Below are 23,244 nucleotides of genomic sequence, written 5' to 3' on the forward strand. Positions count from 1 at the left end.
TCTTGCACCAGATCTGCTTACATGTCTTTGAATTTTATACTTCACTTTAAAATGACAGCTGAAAACTTAAAAAAAGCATCTGTGTTACTAAATATGTTCATAATATGTAGCACTGAGAGCTTTCCAGTTACGGCTCAATTATCAGAAGCACATTTTACTACCAAAATGATTTATTGGTGGAAGTTTTAACAGCCTTACAATCACCCTGAGCCCAACTTTACCTAACAACCAGAGTAAGTACTGAAGTTTAATAACACTAATGAATATAAATTTTAAAGGGTATTTTCAGCTTCATACTGGCCCTACTCATTTTATGAAAACTCTGCCATCAGTTGACATTAGTCACACCTGCACTCTTCTGCAGAAAGTCTTAACACAGATTAACCAACACATCTACTGGCACCAGCTGCAAGTAACTCATCTATAGCAGAGACATTGACACTAGACATCATTCTTAAATTGTGCTTACAGAAAACAGCAACAGAACTTGCATCAATTTAGCTCTTGTCCAGAACCTAAGGACTACCCATACAGCAAATCTTTAACCTCTTCACATCATCCAGCAGTATCTTGGCTTTCTGATGCATCTTTAATATCAACAGACTCGCACAAAAGTTATTTAAGAACATGTTCTCCACAGAGACTGTTGATTTAAGTGTGCTCATGTTCATGCATAAATCTAACAAAAAACACTACACAAGTATCCTAAGAACGCCACAAAATCATGCACCTGACACATAATACACAGACACATCACCACATCTGCTTCTTTAACTTGCACACAACTCTTGCTGTAGGCTAATAGAACAGCAGGACATGCATATTCCAGTCTGCTCTGATATATACAAAAAGCTTTGTGAAGTAGTATCTGTTGTTCATTTCAAACAGTACCAGCAAAATATTTAGAACTAGTCCTAGGAAAATATTTAGAAAATATTGTTAAAGTGACCATGGCACAGGTTTGAGGGGGAGGGGATGGAGGAATGGAACATACAGCACTGGAAACAGACTTGATTCTAGTGACTCTGGTGATTAGGTTTATTTTTTGGAAAGAATTAAACACACACCATCATCATTTGTGCTCATCAAATCAAATCTCAGAAGATGTTAAAGGCTATGAGTGAGAGGAGCATCAGTGCACTTCTGCAGAAGAGCACAGCTTACGCAAGAGCCACTTCGTAGGAGTTAACTAAACAGATATGCCAAGTAGCTTGGAAAGATAGAAATTAAGTCTGTTTATCCTGGTGATGCTGCCTCAGTTGTGTTTTTTTCCTCAGGATTGGTGTTGACACAAGCAACTTCAAAGCATTATTCCACTGTTTACACTAAACAAAACACTCCCCATACTATCCCAGCGACCTCCTTTCTGGGGAGGGGGAAACAAGACCTGTAATATTGGTTTGGCACTGTCTTTTCATGAACTATTCCTGTCACCTTGATATCTGCAAATCAACATTCAAAAGGTAGGGTTTTTTTTGCAAACCAGCCATGCCAGAATTTTCATCCCAAAAGAGATGATCAATCTGATGGCAGCATTTTCAGTCAGATATAGAACTTAGATTCTCCAACTCAAGAGTCTGAAAAATGCCAAAGGTGAAGTCTGAGCTAAAATCAATACTTGAAGTTTTCTGCATTAATAACATTCTATTGTGACTTCTATGCTAACAGACAAAAAATTATTAACTTCATGTGAGTAAAAGGACTGACTGGATTTTCTACTTTGCAAAATGTTTTAAGAATCAGCTATGAATTAGAAAAAAGTGGCTTCTAAACAAATCCCAAGTCCACCTTATCCTCCTGTTCTACAGTCACATAGTAAATGCAGGGTGTCACATCTCCAGTAAATACTGTTTCTTTTCAAACCTCAATCAAGCACAGGAAACATTTGTACTCAAATATTCCAACTGTCCAAACACTGGATAGCGTATCACTAGTCTCTTTGCAGGTTAATTTTTGTAACTTCTGGAACAAGTTACCACCAGTATTTCTTGCAGCCAAGTCCACCAAGTCTTGATCAGCACAGTCAATTCTCATACTTACTTTCATAAGAAACTTTGAGTCAAGTAAGACAAGCACAGGTCTGAGGGCTTGCCCCCTCCTTTTTTTGTTTCAGCACCTCTCCCCCTCCCCCAGGCAGCCTGCTTGCCATGGAAAAAGCTGACTTCAAGGCAAGCATATTCCATTTCCTTCCCCAGGAACTCTGCAGCAAGTTCATATAACTTCCTCATGAATAACCCAGAGGTGGAAAGTGAATAAGGAAGAAACTAAGAAAGATTCTGAGAAGATCTAGGACTCAGTCAATACAATTTTAAGGGCAGACAGACAGTCCTGCAGGTTTATCTTTTAGAAACAGACATTATAAAGTCATAATAGGGACCTTTACTGAAGGAGTAAATCATCCACATTTGGGGGGCACATGAGGGCAGGGACAGGGTAAGGGGCTTTTTCTGAAACTTGAAGGATATTTCAGCCACTTGCATGCAAGAAGCTTATCTGCTGAATTCAGAGGCCATCCACCACGCAAAATCAAAGATGACCATCCTCTACATCTTCATTTTTCATTTAAGGAGCAAGCATGGTGAGTCCTAAACAAAGCCTTCCCTTTGGAAACCAGGGTCAAACAACCCCATTTTGTTAGGAGTGGAAGGCTGGGTTAGAGTCCTGCAAACATCAGCAGCAGAAAGCAGTTGAGCAAGTCCAAGTTTTCTATTTGAGAGCAATTACTGCAGTTATACTCCTCTTGGCCCAGTCACAAAAGCAAGATGATGTTTACAAACTCTGGAGCCCTACTGTTGTGTGAGGGGAACTCTGTGAATTAGCCCCACCTGACAATCTTTAGGAAGTCTGCAAAACCAGGGAGGGGTGAGAGGGGGCTTATTTCTGCCATGGTTAATAGACAACAGGCTGATATCTCCACCTACATGAGTCTGAACACTCATTCCACTCCTCCACCAAACTAAGCAAAACCTAAGCTGGAGGGGTGTGTAAGTGTGTATGCATATGGGGGTGGCAGAGGGAAATCTAGACTATTAAGATCATTTCATTGCAAAAAGAGCACAAATGAAAACAACAGGTGAATAAGAGTCAGTCCTGGAGTTAATATATCCAATTTAACACCCAGGTAGAGACTCACTTCAGGTAAAGAAAATTACCCAACAACTAGGTGGAAGAATCCTACCAACAACCAGCTGCATCTGAAAGATAAAACAACTTAAAGGAGGAACTCAAAGGGGTATTACAACACCTATTTGGCAGTGCCTAGTGTTTTACAAAACAGGAGCAGCGTGCTTCTCTCCAGAGTGATCAAACTACCAGGATCCTGACATACCTTACCAGAGAACACATTTGCAGTAAGGACTTCAGGTGAAAGTCTGAAGATATTCTGATCCTCCTACAGTGGCAGAATGCAACAGGAGTTTTTCAGCGTGAAGGGGTCTTTATATATCATGGGACAGCAACCATTTCAGCTGTGGAGCTCCTAAAATCATCTCAAGTCACATACTAGCTTTAGCTAATGCCTGTAGGAAACAGTGACCCATTTTCACAAAACCCCAAAATGCCATGCAAGACTAGAACTCCTCAAGGCAGGACGTTAATACAGTCAACCTCAGACCACATAAAAGCAAAGTGAGAGCCCTCTGGAGATCCATCTACATATGAGAAGCTAAACCATGGGAATGAAGACTCCACAACTTTCTTGTAACTTAGCAGCCTAGACAGACACTCAAAGCACATCTCAGCCAAGTCAACCTTGTGACAAACGGCAAGTCAGAGATGGCACATTTGGTTCAGCACTGGCCCTGACCTCTCACAGCACCTGTCAGACAGCTGCTGCAGCTAGGGCAGCAGCATCCCTGAGGAAAAAGGAAACAGGCACCCCAGGAACAGTTTTCACAGCAACAGGAGCAAGTCATTAGCTTCTCATTTAAAAAACCTGCAGGAGATGTGACCAGACAGCAGTCACGTGAGAATTTCATCTGAAAAAGAACTCATCTGCTCAACTGCTCTCGGCCCCTAGAAGATCCCCTCCCTATTTTAAAGGGGTGCCTTTCACCATTACACACATAGCAGTAATGCTAGTCCAAGGGAACAGAAGTAATGCTTGCCTCTGCTTTTTATAGCTGTCTGCTATTCATCCCCACCCTATCCATCCCCCTTCCCCTGATTCCAGCATCTACACATCTCTGCTGTGTTCAGGGAGATTAAGTTCCAACTGTGAAGTCTGAGCTGCCAACTGTGGCCACTTAAATTTCAGCAAATACCACAGGATTGACTTAGAAATCATCTGTTTTTCATATACTTTCAGAACCAAACAAAAAAAAAAATCAATGAAAATTCAACTATTCAGGACTCTCATGATAACATCCCTTTCTTGAGATTTTCCAGCAAGGAACAAGAATATCAGTGTTTAATACCAATCCATGCTACAGGCTGTCAGCTTTCTTGAAACATTTCTATTTTACTGCAAATGCCTTCTGCCTATACCATTCCTAGGCACCTCCTCTGTGACACAAGTCTCAACAAAAGTATTGCCTTATAAAAATAATCAATACATCAAAGAGGAAAGATTATTTTTTGCCAACCGAATAAGCAAGTTTAATGCTTATGAAAAAATAATCAAATTCATCTTAGATGAATGACCAGTAACTTTATTCTAGTTACTAGAACAGTTACATTTTAGGTGGTCATTAAACAACTTCTGATCCTTTTCTCTTTCCATGGTATCTTTCAGAATTCTTTGGTCCAACTGTTGTAGTAGAAGTACAGCGCTGCAAATCTCATTTTAACTTCCAACCTTGTTGAATATAAACTAATTTTCACAGAGCCTGTCACAACCCTAGGTTAATGACACCTGTGACTTTGTTGTTCTGTGTAAATCTGTATTGATTAGCAAGGTTTCACTAAATACATCTTTTGATAACCATAACCAGCTACTCCTTCAATCCACCAAAGCCATGTAGCTTCTTCCAGCTAAGCAAGTTCCCTTCACAAACTCAACACAAGTTCTTTGATCACAATAAGAGATCTGCCTCCCACTCTTACCCATGCCTTGACTACTCTATATTCAGAAGTCTGTTGAAAAGAGCCTCCTGGATAGGAAAAGCAGTTAGAGAAAAACAAAAATCTTCCAGAAGTGGCACTTTAGAAGTCAAAGGTACAGAGAAACGCAAGAAGAAAGAGCAAAGGATCAAGTTATTTCCATGAGAGAAAAGAAAGAATTGACCAAAACTCCTCAGCCTGGAAACTCCCATAACAGGAGTATGTGACAGAAGCCTAAATGCTTCAAAAGATCCTGGGCAGCCCAAGGGAAAAGTGGTTTTAAGAGTTTTGTGGGTCCAAGGGCAAACTGGAACAAACACTTTGGAGAGACCAACCACAACTGTTTCCAGAGCCTCTCAGGTTGAAAACAAAGCTAGGGACAATGACGAGCAGTTTTATATATTCTTGCCCTTAACCTCCAATGAACATTTGTTTACATTCCCCAAACTCCAGTTCCAGTAAAGGTGTGGTTCTGAAGCAAGTATTTCAATTTTCTCATGGCTGACATTAAAACAAGACAGTGCTAAAATTAATAAAACAATTACACTGTAGAGTCTTGCACACCTGCCTGAACCATTACCATCTATCCCAGGATAACCGAAATTGTGACCACGGAGTGTTTGAAGAAGAAAATGAAGCCAGGAAAAACAAAGCAAAATTCTAAAATAGATTTATAATTATATCATAACTCCTCTTTGAAAGCCATGACAGAAGAAGACATAATTGAAAAATCTAATCAAGATTCTCCATTCTGCAACACTGAAATGTCACATGAAAAAGAACAAATGCAGAAATCACCAGCCCATGCATGCTATCCAGTCAGGTACCTGTTGCAGTAAATGCAACAAATGCCAATTCAGATAAAAAAGACAAGCTGAGCTAAAGCTACTAACTGGAAGATATTATTCAGAATAAAGGTTTAGAGGACTGTAGGCTTCTGAAACTTCCCCTGAGGACAAAGTAATCCAGACAGCCTTTTAATAGTGATTAAGTCAGGTGACACAAAGCAGAACATACTGTCATTCAAGGCAAGACAACAGAAATGCTCAAATACAGCAAGCACTTATTTCAATAGAAGATGATTGACAAGTGTCAAGTGAAACACAAAGCTTAATGATTTCATAGCAATTTTTCACACAAAAAATCATCAGCGCATTTGTGACAAAAAACCCTGGTTTGACTATAAGAAAATCACTCCTTGCTTTGGAGAAGACTGGTAAACCAAGGTTTACACAGAAAAAAATAACAAATAATTTCACAATTCATCTCCAAACTTTAGCTATTCCATTTACACTAGCTAAAACCAACTCCTACAGGCTTCCATGATGAAGGCACAGATGAAGGCTAGTGTTATTCCTAATTAACCTTCCTCCACTAAGAAAGTGATTCTGCACCATCTACGTGTGTCACTGAGCCAAGTGCCACACCAGCCACACATGTTATTCCATACCAGCTGAAGAGTAAGCAAGAAATACTTCCCCTGTTAAAAGTGTGGCCTCTCAGCCACTCAGGAACCAGCCTAAGGAACAAAACAGCTTTCAAAACATCATCTTTATTCTCCAGGGAGAATTAGAGGAAGAAAAGAATAGGAAAGGCGAAGATTAGTTTAGCATGACTGGCACAGAAAGCTGTGAAGGCAAGAGCATCTGTGACAGCCTGGAAATAACAGCTAAAAAAAAAATGTTAGGATTTAAAAGCTGAAAGGGAATAAAAAGTGAAAAACAGTCACAAACTTGCTAGAGGACTTTCCCTAGTTGATTGAACCACCCCAAATGCAACACTACTCTCCATAAAGCACAACTTGAAATCACATAAGGAATCCATGACAGTCATTACACAAGATCCCAGACACAAAGTGCAGGAACAACCAGTCTCTTCAGAGCAAACCAGGTCAATTAGCTAGATTTCCAAAAGATGCTTCTAGATACTCTGCATGGACCCCTGGAGTACTCCTGAAAAATGGAAACAGTAGATACATCCTTTTAGCCATTTGGGTGTGCCTCAAAATCTGTGTGCCTGACAGTTGCTACAGGCTCAGCCCAAGCCTCAGACAACACAGATTCAGAACTTGAGCAGAGATCAGAATCCTTAGTGACCTCAAGAAACACATTTTAGACCAAAATAAACAGGAGTAGAGAAGCAGGAATTAAGACATCACAGGCCTTCTGGAGCCATACCTATATAGAGGTAAACCGATTGCTGGAAATGTTTTTCATTTGAACTTTTTCACACTCCCCAGTAAGGAAAAAAATGTCCTTAAGCTTTTGTCAGTAGGCACACAAGACCTTCTGTAGGTCTCCAACATGTTCTGGGAAAAGACTTGCAGAAACTCAATACCCTTCAAGAGCTCTGTGAAACTGCTTTTCTCCCAGGTAAAGGAAGCCCAACTCACCAATTCTAGTCTAATCTGCAACGAAAAACATGGCAAAAGCATCTTGGAGCTGACCCTCAGATCTGCAGGGTAGAGGCCTAGCATCCCATAAGAAGCTTTAGGCATGTGGAAAAGAAGCCTCAAAAAAGGACAGCTTGTCCCAGCAGCCTGAGCACAGCAATGCTTTGTTTATACACAACACTGTGAAAGAAAAATCGACACCATAAAGAATGACATGCACACAAGGTAAAATCCACCTGAAAACAGTCTTTAACCACCCTGTTTATCACTTTGCTTCAAGTAGTTGATGAGAGCTAATGATGAGCACAGAATATGAAACAGTTATAGAAGAACCATTAGTCATCCCTTCTACAGGCACAGCTTCTCTGCTAATTTACCAAAGATAGCTATATACATTAAACTTTTATGTAGTCTGACTAAAAGTTAACAAATATTTGCATATCCTTTGATACGGGTGTTACTGTGCCTGTCCCAGTGAGGTTTCTTGAAAGTATACTGGAATATAAAATAGCATTAGGAAGATATTCTTCTACACCATAGAAGAAATAAAGTAGTAGAGAAGCCAGTCAATTACCAACACTATTTTAAGTATAACAGCTATCAACTAGAGCAATAGGATTTGGTATGGAACACTACAACCATACAATAGGAAGAGACAGCATCCTAGTAGTCTACCTGACAGCTGTCAAACAAGTATCAATTTGTATTCTGCCTCTCTCAAGCAGGAGAGCCTAGTTAACATCCCCCAGTTACACCCTCCTTTTTGTGAGTTCTAGAGCAAAAGCAACAGAAAGGAAAATGAAATTAACCCCATGTGCATCAATTGTGAAAACACGCTTGAACCTTAAATCACAGCCTTCCATCCTACTCAGGGAGAACACAAGGTGTTGATTTTTGAGATTAGAAATTGAAATTAAATCAGAAATTATATACAAGATCAGAGTAGCAATTCCAGTAGATATTTCTTTGCTAGTATCCAGTTTTAGTGGCCAAAAAAAAAAAAAAAACCAAACCCCAAAACAGAATCCACTGGTTTATTTAGAGGATTTTAGGATTAAGTGTCAACACACATTTTGCCCAATCATTATGTTACAGGAAATAAACCAGCTACATCTTAAGATACCTTTGTGACTTCACAGCTAATAAGTTCCAGTCCTCTCAACCACAGGTGGAGCTGGCTCTAGGAGTTTCCAGAAATCCACCCAGCTAATCCAACAGCAAAGAACAGAAGAAAGTACTGATGAAATTAGGGAACAGAGAAAAAAGACTCTTAGATAAAGAGACATGTACAAGTACAGTACCAGGCAGACAGTGGGGGACCATCTGAACATCACTCTATTAGATTCAAGCAGAAGCTTTCAGCCTTGCTACCACCTTTGAACTGTTTCAGACAAACTTGATATTAACCAAGTATCCTAGTCCTATTCTTTTCCTAAAGTTTTGGAAGAAGTCCAAGATAAATTAAGCCCATTAAACACACACTTTCTTGTTGCATTAATGAAAGTATAGCTAGATTGTCTCTTTTGAAGTATATGTAACAACCATGAAGACCCATTAATGGTTAGTGCAAGACTTGTTTTATGCTAATATTTAGAATTCAAAGATGAACTAGTAATTAATACTGCTCTTCCCCTCCCCTCTGCACTCCATGTGGCATGGATATTAGTGTCCTCTGGGCACTTGAAGCCATGCATCATTATAATTTCAACTTGAAGTCAAGAGGGAATTAAACTAACTATGTAATAACATACTTTAATTATTGTTCTAAACACAGAACACCTGCATGCACTCTCTTTTGTATTGGAAATATGCATACTAAGAAGGTAAGCAAATATATAAAAAAACAGATATGCCCCCAAGTTCTATGCATGCAAAGGCCCCAGGAATACAGAGTAGTGTTTTAATCTTAACCCTTTCAAATAACGTTAGCTGTTGATAGCACTGCAATCTCTCCCTTTGTCTTTGAAAAACCAAATGCCCACAAAACCAATTCCAGCTAATGAGCTCTAGATGTCTTGCCTTAGGAAGAGGAGAGGCCCACACGCAACCACTGTTCCTAAGGGAGCAGGGATTGTGGCACTGCTGTTCTAAGTCCAATTCCCTCACCAGTCCTACCCAACTGAGTCATCTCTAGAGCTCCTTGGGCAGCAGCAGCCACAGCTGAAAGGGAACATGAAACAAAGACTCCACTAGCCACAGTGATGGCAGCAGCTGATGGATCAAACGCTCATGGAAGCCCAAACAAAATCCATTATTTTTCTCCCATGGCTTTGTTTCTGAGCACAGGTATCACCACAGGCCTTTTCAACAATAAGAAACACAAATGTCTCTGGTTTATTGCTACACTGAGTCGCACAATAGTTTCAGCCAATTTGAACTTCACATTTCCACAGGAGACTTATCAAACACAGTGTAGACCTGCTCATGGCTAGTAACAGAAAAGTCATTAATTCAAAAGAAAGGGACAACACGCCTAAGCTGTCCTTCGTTTCAGCCCCCAGCAAAACACCAGCTCGGTTTTCAATTCTGCACATGCTAAAGAGGCTGGCAGGGAAGCAATTAGAAATAAAACACCTTCTTTCAGTTCTCTGTAAATTTACAGGAGTAAGTTGAGCAGAAAAATAAGAGTCACCACTCCAAGAGGGGGTGCAAGTTCTTTCATGTAGATCAACACAGGCAAGGAACTTGAATAAAGGATTAAACAGGGATTATGCACACAGTTAAATATACAGGATAGAGACAGAGTTTAGCTGTGAAAAAACTAAGTTTATAAACACATTCCTGAAAGAAATGCTTCAATCGTATTCCAGCAGCAGGGCTGAATCTTCTGAACAGCACTTTGTGGCTACAGTAAACCTTTATCACATGTGCAGCATCAACCACCACATTGGACTAATTACTATTAAAAATTAATTGCTTACAGTAGCAACGAAACACAGCATAAAACAGCATAATGTAACCCACAATTCCAACGTATTTGAATATATGACAACCAAGATGTGACCAATCCCACTGTAACAAAGCAGCATCAGAACTTCAATATCCAATCATCTCTTTCAGATTCACATAAACTGGAGGGGATCTGATATAGCTTTACATTATTACAAATCAGACAAAAACCACATGTGGGCACACCTTTGGAAGAAAAACTTTGTAACAAAGATAGCAAAGTACATGAAACAGCCTTTGAAAGTAAGCACACACCCCATAAATTTACTCTTAGCATGTAAATTCAGAATGCTTCTCTATTTTTTTCCCCCTTCTCCTCCCACTGACATGGATCTGGAAGCTACGAAAGGGAGATTATGTCAGCAAGTCTTCAAATTTATTTCATTGCTGACCCCTAGTAACTCCTCTGGTGAGTAACATTGTTACAGCTTTCCTCATAAGGACGAGTATCAATAGAGAACATAACAAAGCCATGGAAAGTGGGCCAACACTAAAAAAAGCCAGAGTAATTTTGTTAGTCCAAAGCTGGAGCCATAACTGAAAAATATGTCCCAGTGACTACTTCACAGTTTCAGCACTTCATTTGCCACCGACTCCCTGCTGTTCCAACTTTCTCCAGATTCCTTGGCAAGCCTAAGGTTCACAGAGAATCAAATCTTTACAATCCATCCTAACGGCTTAGGGACAAACAAATGATAGCAAGCTGCCACAAGCCAGGACTGTCTTTGCTGTCAGCCAAAGCTTATTTTGTTTACCTTACATTTGCAGTGATCTGGGAGTAGATATGAGCAGCTTAGGAAGCTCTGGTGATACACCAGTCTGTACTTCTGCCTAAGCCCTGTGACAATTAACATTCTGACAGCCCTCAGCCCTAGTCCAGGACACAGTGTTAGACAAAGGGAATCTGAATTCTGGAAATTAACCTCTGAAGAATTGCCACCAGCTGGGTTTGGGCAGCCACATTATACCTTCATTTCCTCCAGAACAAGAGATGTGTGGTTTATAGTTTGGTAGTCTCTCCACAACCCTGAAGTTATCACAGCTGAACAGCAAACATCAGAGCACTGCAGGAGCACTAAATATTTAACAGCCAACACCTTACATGTCTGTGCAAGTCCAAACACTTCATTTTCCCTACTTCCTTCCCTTCCCCACTTTCTGATAGGAGAAAGCACCAATATGTGTGGATGAATCATGGAAAAATACTCCGTCCTACAAAGGTATCCAACAGCCAAACACAACACTAAAATACTCTTGCCCTCTATATAAACACATGATTTAAACAACAGTTAATAACCAACACAGGGGTGCTATCAGGTCATTGTGGGGTGCAAAAAACAGTCATTGCTGAGGGGCAGCACATGGATATACCTGCCCTTAGCAGTCCAAATAAGCATGGTCTGACTTTTAGACTTTGCTGATTACATGTAGCCAGTTACAGTAGAAATTCCATGTTGTGATACAAGGAGAATCATGTCATTGTACCATAAAAGAGTCAGAACTATCAAAATCACCACTACTTAAAAAAAAGAGAGAAAGGAACAGTAACTAAAACTATTAAGCAGTAGCACAGGTTACCAGACCAGTATTGTTAAAATTGTCCTCAGTCAGTAGGAAGAATACTAAATAGTTTCAAAAATCGCACACCCTAAAAAAAAAATCTACTTCAGTAGATTAATTGAAGATCAATAATTAAGCTGTTTAAATATTTCTCAACTTACTGCTTAAAAGCATGTGTCAATCAAGTCTTCCAAGTACGAACAAGTTCCCTAATTAGATCTTAAGTTCTCCAGCTGGAATCCAGGACCTATTACATTAAAAGCATAGATTCTGTCTTAAAGAAGACTGTTGAACTTTGCAATGCTATAAACAGAATCATACATATTCAGGGGGGAAAAAAAAAAAGGAAGAAAGAAGGAAAGAACCCTATTTGATGCTTTAGTTAACTGTTGGCTCATACAATAATTCTCTCCAATTTGCATGAAGGGGTAAGGACATTTTTCTACCTACCACAGGATACTGCATCAGTATTAAGATTCATTTAGAGTCTGAAAATGTAAAATTTATCCAATTTGAATATTAAATGCTTAAAGTTATTTAAGAGGGTATGTTCACAGTGCTAGAAAGTACTGGAGAGATTAGAGACACAGTGGACTATGTGGAACTAGAAGAGGCACTGCAACAATAATTTAAATGTTATAATAATCAAATTGTAACATATTAAACAAAGCCCACCAGGACACATCCTGCTGGGAGCAAGATATATATAATCAGGACTTTCAAGTCCAAAGCAGGATGTAAACAGATTGCAGTTTGTGTACTAATACTCCGGCCTTATCTCAGATTTAAAAAAATAAACCCAACAACAACAACAACAAAAAAAAACAACTTCAGAGAATGAGCACCTGTGCATCTGTCCTAGGGGCATATAATTGGTTACTCAAGGACTATTAGGCTGTTTCTTAGCAACCCCTGCAAGCTCTAATCAAGTAAGACTAAGATTGTCATTTAGCCTTGAAATGCCTTGCCCCTTCCATCTAATGTAGCTTTCTATTGAGGAGCAGTCATTGCAACCACAGATAAAATCCAGGCTCACTACATGATTCAGCTCAGAGTTCTTGTTATCAGAAGATCCTCACGTTAAATATGCTTTTCCCACTTTATTTAAAGTCTGAAACAGTAAAAATAAAATAACTATTTAATTTTTCTCCTTTATATACAAATTAAAGGATTTTAATTTGTATAGAAATTAAAGCTACAACTATGAAGAACATCCTTGGGAATGGTTTAACAAAAACGCATAAGGTATAGCTCCACTCTTAAACAACATTTTATAACTATAAATCATTCCCCAACTATAATTACAAGAAAAATGGTTAACATCAAAAGCAGTAGTAGAGACAGTTAAGGTAAATAGCAAGGATTGCTCTCAGAGCTCAATGGTATTTAAATCTTTGGTGATGCCGAAATGTGTCGCCTATGTTGCACACATTGGACTTCTAAAATTAACTATCTTGGAGCAGTCTGGCCATCAGACCAGAAAAGAAAAAAAAAAAATGCAAAAGCATTGGAGTAATCAAAAAATAAACTCATCTGTTCAGTCCTAGCCTGGCATCATTGCTTGTCTGTAGTATCAATGGGCACATGACAGACTCCGCTCATCTGTCACATGAAGACAGCACTCAATCATTTTTATAGAGTATTTTTTCCTGTACAGTAAGCAAAGGCACCAAAATACTGGTCACGTCAGGGATGGCCAACCCTCCCTGACTCGAGGTGATCTACACCAGAGCCATCACACTGCTCTCCTCAGCTCTGTCCCTTTCCTCCCTGCGTGCACAGGGGGGAAGGAGCAGCTCCAGGGGAGCCCCACCATTCCATGGGAGGCAGATCAGTGGTGTCTCACATGAGCAGACAGGGATGCTGCTCTCAGCTACCCACACTGGTTCATTTCCTAGCCCTGGGAGCAGGGTGGGGTGGGGTCAGGCTACACCTCCTGCTCCTGTAAGAGCTGAGCAGCTCAAAAGCATTGAATGGACTCAGCAAATGACTGCCAGCAGTCACCTCTGACCGGAGATTGACCTGTTTTAGACACCCACCATCCAAAGCCAGAGCAGATTTCTAGCAAAAAGCCCATCAAAGGTTTATCACAGAGGGAGAGGGAGGGAATGGTGGAGTTACTGCCAAGGAACAGCAGCAACTCTCCTTCAGGTAAGCAAACGGATGAGCATCCAGGAGTCAGAAGCACTGCCAGTATACCCTTATTCCTCACTTCTTGAAGCAGCCTCTCCAAACCGATGCTCTCAAGCTCCTTCCAGATCAGAGGATTACTGCAGGTACAACTGGAGAGGAACAAGGGAAAGCAAATGGGTGTCCTGGCAGAAAAGGCAGGGTAACTTTCTAGTCTCTTCAGCAGGTTGAGCAGCTCTGAAATAGAGCAGGCAATGCAAGCAGGACCCACACAGAGTTGACAAAACATTGGGCTTGTTTTCAGAAGAGCAGGGAGGGTAGCTTTCTGGCACACAATAACCTACAGCTCCCGCAGATGACTAAGTATACAATGTGATTATAGCTGCTTTATGAACTTAGGGTAGTTTTTAAAGTATGTTCATAGCATGTATTTCATAGCCAACACAAAGCAACACCTAAAGGAAAAACAAGCGAAGGAGTCAGACTACACAAAAAAGGATGAATTCCACTCATCTCACCTACACAAAGTGACTTGAAGGCATTACTCAACAGAGGGGCCAGATAGCTACTGTCCCACAGGGACAAGACAAAAGTAGTTTTCAAGGTTAAAAACCAAAATCATAATTTACCTTACACATCTGTCTCAAATCGCATACAATAAAAGCTTTGGAGCAAAAACACATATTAACAAACATACTAAAAATTCATTACACAATTTTTGGCATTTTTTAAATCCAGAAATTGTAGTTGTTACACACTATTATTTGTTTGAAAAAAAGCTTAATTTTTTGCAGCTTTTTTGCTGAAAAACAGTGAACCCCCAATAGTTCTCACTGCCAGCTGCATTTGCACAAGAAATATAAGCAGTAGCCATAAACACAGAAAACAGCTTCTGCCACAGAAAGCTCCTCATCATCTACACTAACACTTGAACCTCACAGGATCAGTCAAGCCACCTAAAATACAGCGGGAACACAGCCTAATTAAACCAAATCTCACAAATCTGATATAAAACAAACCAATTACAATTTCACCCCAGCTACGTTCAACACAAACTTGATTGTTTAAAGATTAAAGTTACAAGTGGTCATGCCTCCAGCAAACCCTTCCCATGCAGACTTTTTTTTTATTGAGAAAACAGCATTTGGAATATCTTTAAACAGCCCAGAGACAGCGCTACAAAGCCTCTACTGCACTGCAGTGCATCAAACATGCTCTGCTTCTACCTCACATCCTCTCATGTAATCCTGACTGCTTTAATACCTATTCCATTTTCAGTCAAAGATTTAATGCCCACACCAGCTGTGTGGCTAGGAGTGTAGCATTTCACAGATAGGCTGGCTGGAGCACCTTCTGGAATAAAGATTAGAAAGCTGACAAGAGGTGTGCAAGCACATTGTCAGTGGCTGGGAGGTGAGGGAATTCGTCTGCAAGTTTTGACTTCAGCCTCAGTGTTTCCAATAAATAAGCACATGTTTATTTAAGGAAACTTTCAAGGAGTATAAATAGAAGTGTTCTTTACTATCTGACCATCTCTGTGACATTCAAAAAACCCCCAGAACTTCAAGGTATAAAGTTTAAATAGTTAGCAGAATATTGTCCTTTGAGGCATATTTGTTTCAAAGACATAAGAAATTCTAGATTTAATGACATGAATGCATGAAAGATTAAGAGTGCAAAGAGCACTTCTGCTTAAAATTAGAAGATAGATTTCCTATAGTTACATGAAACTTAAGTCTTTAGACTTTCTATTCTGGGCAAGCTGCAAATAGTTGCTGGCACACACAGCATGCCAATAATAAATCCCTTTTTCAAAGAGTGGTTCTGAAGTGGTCACCATTAAGGCCTTGGTTCTTTTTTAGAGGTGACACCTGCAGCTGCTATTGAAATCAACTGGAGTTGTCACTTCCCAGCATTGCTGAAGTCACTCTCTAAAACATCACCCCATTATCTTCTTTTAGGAAAGGGAAAAACAAAACCTGAAAACTACCCTTTGCGTTTGTGTCACTTGAGACCGAAGGGATATCATTTTTATAATACACCATTTCCTCAACCTTTCAATTCTGATCAAAAAGGCTTTGAGGCAAATACAGTACTGAGCAGGTGAAAGCATGTAAATTCCACGATATGTCTCCCAAAAAGTGAGGAAACATGGATCCATGTTTTCTGATTCACAATGTATTAGTTCATGATTTGCAACAAGCAGGTGAAGGCTTTATGAGCACAAGGACTGCAAGTGTTTTGGCAAAACAAGAAATATTTTGGCATGGCAGTTCCACAGGAGTCCCAGAGTCTGCTGACAAGCCCACCAGGCAGAGGCAGTAAGCATGCACTTAAATTTGGGGAGGGAATGTCAAGTAGAGCCAGAAAAGCCTTCCACCCCGGGAAAAAAAGGCTACTGGTAAATAAGACATTGAACATTTATGTAGATCATCAATATACACCTATCAACTAGATTTTTTTCCCCATGCTTATTTCCTGTGCTAACAAGGTGCATTATAGCCCATCACTACCAGGTGAATTTTACATTTTGGCATAAGGTCATGCTCTCACTTCTCATTCCCTGCCCTCAGGTCTTGCTTGGAACTGGGCTTGTGCAAGCACTTTCCTTAAGAAGGAGTTTCAAAGGAACAAAGAACAACTAATTACAGGTAAAGCTTGCTGTGTGTCTCCCCTGATGTTTCATTTGTCAAATTGTAATCTTTTTCGTAAGAAAAAAAAACAACATACCTACTGTTTCTCTAGTACAGCCATGCACAAGTTCCTTTTCCAGTGCTAAATGGCCTAACTTTAACCTGCCTAATTTAAGCATATCTGTCCCAATGGGTTGTCATCCAAGATGACAGGATGCATGTTTACTCTATCAGGGAGCAGAGAGTAATCTAATCCAGGATATTTTCATTACAAAGCCTGAAGATCCTCATCAGAGAGCAGTGATGGCTGTGTTCAGACAGGAGGTAGACCAAATGTGGATCTACCAGCCAAACAAAAATAGACAAGAGCATTTCCTACAGCCAGGCTATCTAGTTCCCTAGAGGCACCAGGGATCCCAGATAATGAGCTTGAAGGCTAGATGTCTTCCAGGGCCCTAACCACCTTCATCTCCCAAATGAAAAGAACAGGGAGAGCTTGATGCAGAATCCTACAGTTAACCAAGCAACAGCAGAATGCTGTACCCATTAAACAGTAAAAGCTGCAAGGTCAAGTATTCCTGCTCGGGTTTTGGCAGGGGAGGGGACAGGTTGCTTTCTAAGAAATCTAACATTTACTGCTGCAGCCAAGCTGTCTTCTCAACAGCTTTACATATCGGTTCACACTCCTATGTATGCTTTAGATGAAGACTGAACTCCTCCAGGCATTTGGGTAAGACCCACACATGGAGTGCATACAGATGAAACTCACACACAGCCTGGACATTAAAATCATAGGCATTTTTTATCTACCTGAGAGTTAACATTACTTCAGGTTAGAGAGAGGTGCTACAATCACACTCTAAATAGGAATAAACACTAAGACACTGCCTAAAAAAAAAAAAAATAAATCAATTAGTTGCCTAATCTTAGTGGGGAAGGCACCTATTATCCAAGAAACTTCCAAGGGCTGCCTGAACTTCTACCATCTCTCCTTCAGACTGGTTACTAAGCACGAAGGAAAAGGAGAGGTGAAAATGCTTGTTTCTGCTACTTACCTCCAAGACCCTGAAAGCTGAAGTTCACCTGGGGAGTTCAGAGTATACACCACCCACGGGTGCACTGTCAGCCACAGCAGGATCTCAAAAACAGAGGGGATGAGAGGAGCTAATGATGCATACTGTAATACATGATTTCAACATCCACAACTAGTCAGAACAATTCCTCTATATGACTAATTAACTGAAGTAATGGATGCCATACCAATATTTACAGTACAGGAAAAACTCTGAATTCCCTGAGGGAAAGAACAGGGTGGGGGGAAAAACCACACACAACTCCATTTCATGCCATCTTGCAAAGGAGTACAAGAAATGGTTCCACGTAACCCATCCTGCAGAATAACTAACTTTAAAACACCATCTTCAGAAGCAACCTTCAATTAACCCCAAATCTAAAATTCTGTCAATGGCTATTGATAAATATTAATGTGCCAGGTATGTGTGAAGCGTCAGTGTCTGAACAAAAAGCATTGTGCAAGGGAAAAAAAAAAGCTCAAGACTAACAAGCCTGAACTGTAACTGATCAGAATCAATTTCAAAGCTACTTAAATTCTTCTGTCTTCTTTGTTTTAAAGTCTCACATAAATTTTAATAGCATCATTTGTTTGTTAACAATCTCAAACAGGCATTAAGCTTCAAGTTTTACAGCAGGAGGCAAAGAAAAAAATGTGAGGTAGGTGGGTGAAGAAGACAGCTGTATTGTTCTAGCTGTTCCTCAGCCTCTCCCACTGCCAGATTTCTGTGGATGATGTATCCCAAGGTAGCAATTTTAAGAACTTTCTGGCACTATCCCAAGCTCCCTCTTGCAAATCAGAGATCAGACTAATGATATCAAAAAAAAAGGACAGGAAATAGGAATAAGCTGGATAACTGACACTGTTTCAAACACTGGAAGTCACTGAACTCTGGTACTGCAGCTCTACAGAAGAGACAGTTGTTCAAACTGAAAAATTTTACCTCACAAAATTAAAAAGGAAAATCAGTAAAATAAAACAAATCACTTTTCAAGAAATTTCTTGCTTTAGAGCTACAGCTGGCTTGGAACGCTGTAGTATCACACACAGTTCAAGAAACCCCCCCCCGGCCCCCCTTCTCCCAGCAGTTTATACATTACTGCATCAGTCTCTAAGTGAGGGACTTATTCAGATGAGGCTCACCAAGAAGCCTGGATATACTCATGTTGGCTTTCATCAGTGTGGAGCTTAAAAATTCAAGCTAGAGCTACAGAAATAAATCCTTTGCTCACTGCCAACACCAAAGCAAATTTGTTTCATAAGAGAAGGACACAATTTCCAATGCTCTTTACTCTTGCTCCTTCCCATCATATTAAAGAAACAGTAATTTCATTACTGTTGTACAGCAAAAATAAATGTCATATGAAAAGACTATGCCCATATTGTTGCTTCTCATTTCCAGACCTAAATAAAGAAAGAATACTATTTAAGAATAATTCTGAAATTACCCCAGGGTGTTGAAACATAACCCAGGAACTCGATCTACTCCAAAACCCCCTCATGATAAACTAGCACTACAATTAAGCCCCTCCTTGCAAAGCCTACACAGCTTTTACACAGCTCTGACAAAGATGCCACGCTCCCCATCAACAGACTGAGCACACAAGGTTCAAGACCTAACTACAATACAATACAATAATACAGGAGAGACTTCTTTCCACAGGTGCATCCACAGACTGTTGTAAGTAAAACTACTCCATAGCTTATTTTTAGATCTCAGGGTGGGCTGGGAGAGCATTCAGTAAACCATCCAAAAATCAGCTAACCACCCACTAGACTGCAGCGGCACTGTTCAAATAAATTACAGCCCGCTTTGCAACACCTGCAGGAAAAAATGGTGGAAAAAAGAAATACCCTGAGTACTTAAATTCTCTTCAAATGCTGGAGGCAATGGTACAAGAAACAGCAGCAGCCAGGGCAGTGTGGGCTGGAGACACTGCATTAATTCACCTGCAAGAGGCAGGTCAAACAGGCCTGACTGAGGACTGGGTGAGCACAGAGCAACAATATCCGGCAGCTGCAAGGTAAGAATGTGCTTATTCCAACAGAGAAAAATTCAAAGAAGGCTGGGCTTAGGGACCTACAGTGCAAGGATTATCAAACTCTCCTTGTGTTTCAAGTGGCAATACTAGAAACTGGCAAAATAAAAGCATGAGTTAAGTTACCTTTACTTCCTCATGCAGATAACATACAAAGTTTGAGGTGCTAACGTTACTGAAATCTCCTGCTGAAGAGTTTATGATTTCATCAAGTCTGTATTAAATGGCCAATAAAGAAGGGAAAATCTTAATTTTCACTTTGATCTTATAACTTAAGAACACAGTTCAAAACACCCTGGGCTAATGGTATCGACTACACTCATTAAGAGGAACATTTCCAAGTTCAAGAGGGCACAGGACCAACAAAGGCCATCAAAACACCCCAACCTGGCAAACAGAACTTAAGTGCCTCTGCATGGAAAAATTCATCAGGTGTACCCTTTTTTATTTTTAAACGCTTAACTGCAGCAAACCCAGTCAGTCCTTAATTTGCAGAGCATGAGCATCAGGTTGCAGGGTCCCTGGTGGCACTGAAAGTGAAATGATTTACATAGACTGGCCTCCTTCAGCTTGAAATGCAAATGAAGCATTTTTGTCCCTAACCATTCCTAGCAGGCATTCTCCAAATAATCAAGATCCCACGAGCTACGAACTGAGAGGTCAGCAAAGGCCATTTCATCTGTTAGTCACCAGGTGCCAAACGCAATCCGCAGGTACCGAGCCTTCCGATACGCATCTCCCCGCCGAGCTGGGGCACTGCACCAGCCCCATTCCTCAGCACCTCGCAACTTGCCAGCTTCCACCCCGTGGCCCACTTGGAAAGGCTGAGGGCAACAGCTGTGAAACTCCCTGAAACTCCCTGCAGGATCCTACCTGCCTGCAGCCGGGCAGGGAGCCCAGCCTTCCCTCCCTCCCTCCCGCCGCTCCCCAGCGCCGGGCACTCTCTGCACCCAGCACCGCTAAAAGCACAAGGATGCATCCAGTCTCCAAGGACTAGTATTAGCCTGCAGCCCCCGCTGATGCTCCACCCCTGGAAGCACTCAAAGCCAGGCTGGACAGAGCTTTGAGCACCCTGGGCTAGCAGAAGGCAACCCCGCACACGGCAGCGGCGTTGGAACGAGACGGCCTCTAAGGCCCCTTCCAACCCGCGCTATTCTGTGCGCGGCGCACAAGGCGGCGGGGGCTGAGGTAACAGCGCGCTGCGGGGGCGAGACAGGAAAGCCCCGAGCCGCGGAGGGCAGGGCCCAGCGGGGGCGGCCGCGGGGTCCTGTACACACGGACGCGCAGAGCGCGCCGGCGGGGCCGAGGCCGGGCTCGGAGGGGCGGCGCCATGGCGGGCGGTGCCGCGGGCCCGGCCCAGGTGCGGCGGCCCCGCCCCGCGCAGGTGTGGGGACCCCCCGGCGCGCGCCCCGCCCCGCCCCCGCCGCGGCACGCGCCCCGGCCCGCGCGGTGCGCCCGCCGCCAGCGCCCCCTGCCGGGGGCAGCCCCGCGCCGCGGCCGCGCCGTCGGGCTCCGCTGCGCGGGTGGGGACGGGGGGTGGGTTCTCCCCGTTATTGTGATTTTCCTGCTCGCGGCCTCTCGCGGCCCCGCCGCGGCTCTTCCCCGCGGCGGTTCTCCGGAGCTCCCGCAGCAGCCACCGGCCGCGGTGGCCCCCGCCGTGCAGCCGCCTCCGCTTCCCCGCGCCGCCGGCCGTGCCCCGCAGCCCCGGGAAGCGGCGGCCGCGCCCAAGGCAGCGCCCCGGCAGCTGGCCCCGCTCAATAACGGGAGAGCGGGAGCGGCACCGACGGGAGCGGGCGCGGGAGGAACACCACGCAAAAAAAGGGTGATAACGAGAGCGCGATTAAAAACCTACCGGCCACGCGAACTGGAAGGGAATAACAATCCTGCCCGTCTCGGGGGTTCTGCCTTGGTGGGAGTATTTGTTGCTGTTCAAATAGAAAATATTTCCACCGAGAACGGGGGTAGATCCGAATCCATAGTTGCAGGGTCCGACCGGGGTGATCTTGGCCTGATATTCCTTGAGGCAGACTTTCACGTAAGTGTCGCACTCGTCCCGGGAGCAGTCCAGGTTCTCGGGGCTTTTCATGCCATCGCAGCATTCCCCATTGAACAACTCGCCGTTTACATTCCGCACCGAGTTAAGCTGCAGCTCGAAATAGCCCGTGGACCGGGACACCTAAAAATAAAAAACCGAAGGGGAGACAGCCTCGTTACTACCGCGGCCGGGGGCAGCACCGGCGGCGCGGTGCTGCGGGTCCCCGGCTCCCCACGACAACTTTCGCTGGCTGCGGGATTAACCCCGCCGCGGCAATATACACAGGCGTACATATACATACACACATACGCGGATAGCGTTACGGACATAAATATAAATAAGAAATGAGCAAGGTGCAAAGGGAGCAGAGAGAAGGCAGCCGCGACGCCCCGCGGCCGGAGCGGAGCCCCCCGCGCCCCGTCCCTACCTGCACGCAGGAGGCGAGGAGCAGCGCCAGGCCGAGCGCGGCGGCGCGGGGGGCCCGGCTCGGCCGGCCGGCGCCCCGCATGCCTCCTGCTCCCGCTGCTGCTCCGCGCCGCCGCCTCAGAGGAGCCCGCCGAGCCCACCGGCCACGGACCGGCGGCCGCTCGCGGCATGGGCGGTGGGGGAGCCGCCCGCAGCGCGCCGGGGGGCGCAGGGCATGGGCTGCCGGCGGGGCCGCCCGGAGCGCTCCGCCGCCGCTCCCCTCCCGCGGGCTCCGCTCGCCCTCTGTGCGCCTCGGCTCCGCGGACACCCAACAAGTAGGTGCCGGAGTGACAGCTTCATTACCCATTCGCCGCCGCGGCCGCCGCCTTCATATTAATGAGGGGGACGGCCCGGCCCCGCGGCCAGCGGGTGGGGCCAGCGCCGCTCCCGCCGCGGCTCTTAAAGGGCGGCGGGCGGCTCTCGCTCCGCCCTGCCCTGACCGCAGCGGGGTCCGTCAGCAGGGGGATGAGATGCGGGACGCCCGCGGGCGCGGAGGAGCGCGGGTGGGGGACGCGCACCCGCGTGTCGGTGCTTGTGGGATGGAGGAGTAGCCACGGGACGCGTGCGGCCGTGGAGGAGGAGGGCGGCGTAGGGTGGGTGCACCTCTGCTTGTGAGGGGGCAAGGCGGTGTGTGCGCCTACGCTCGTGTGAAACTGCCCAGGGAACGTGCAGACAGGCATGGAAGAGCACATCACATACAGCAGGGAATGCTTGGAGTACCCCAATAATGCAGGAATTGGCACTGCTGTGCAGGAGTGCTGGGGGGGAAATCGCCTACAGCTGGGCAGGAGTGCTCGGGGTGGGATTACTGATAGCTCTAAGGGAGTGCTCAAGCAAAGATCACCTACAGCTGTGGAGGGGTGCTCGGGGGATCACCTACAGCTGTGGAGGGGTGCTCGGGGGGATTACCTACAGCTGAGGAGGAACAG

At 43.6% G+C, this 23,244-nt stretch overlaps 1 protein-coding gene across 1 annotated transcript in view; it reads right to left on the bottom strand.

Annotated features, from left to right (window-relative positions):
- Positions 1-22,622, bottom strand: part of JAG2 (jagged canonical Notch ligand 2) — a 68,931-nt gene extending 46,309 nt beyond the window's left edge. The window contains exons 1-2 of the mRNA XM_066188968.1: positions 22,278-22,622; positions 21,668-21,991 (exon numbers count right to left, since the gene is read on the bottom strand). Of these exons, the coding sequence (XP_066045065.1) occupies positions 21,668-21,991; positions 22,278-22,622 (669 nt within the window). The remainder of the gene's footprint in view (positions 1-21,667; positions 21,992-22,277) is intronic.
- Between the last annotated feature and the right edge of the window lie 622 nt (positions 22,623-23,244).

This window comes from Chamaea fasciata, unplaced genomic scaffold (genome assembly GCF_029207755.1).
Source record: "Chamaea fasciata isolate MVZ Bird 193981 ecotype frontalis unplaced genomic scaffold, bChaFas1.0.hap1 SCAF_7, whole genome shotgun sequence".
NCBI classification, from domain to species: Eukaryota; Metazoa; Chordata; class Aves; order Passeriformes; family Sylviidae; genus Chamaea; species Chamaea fasciata.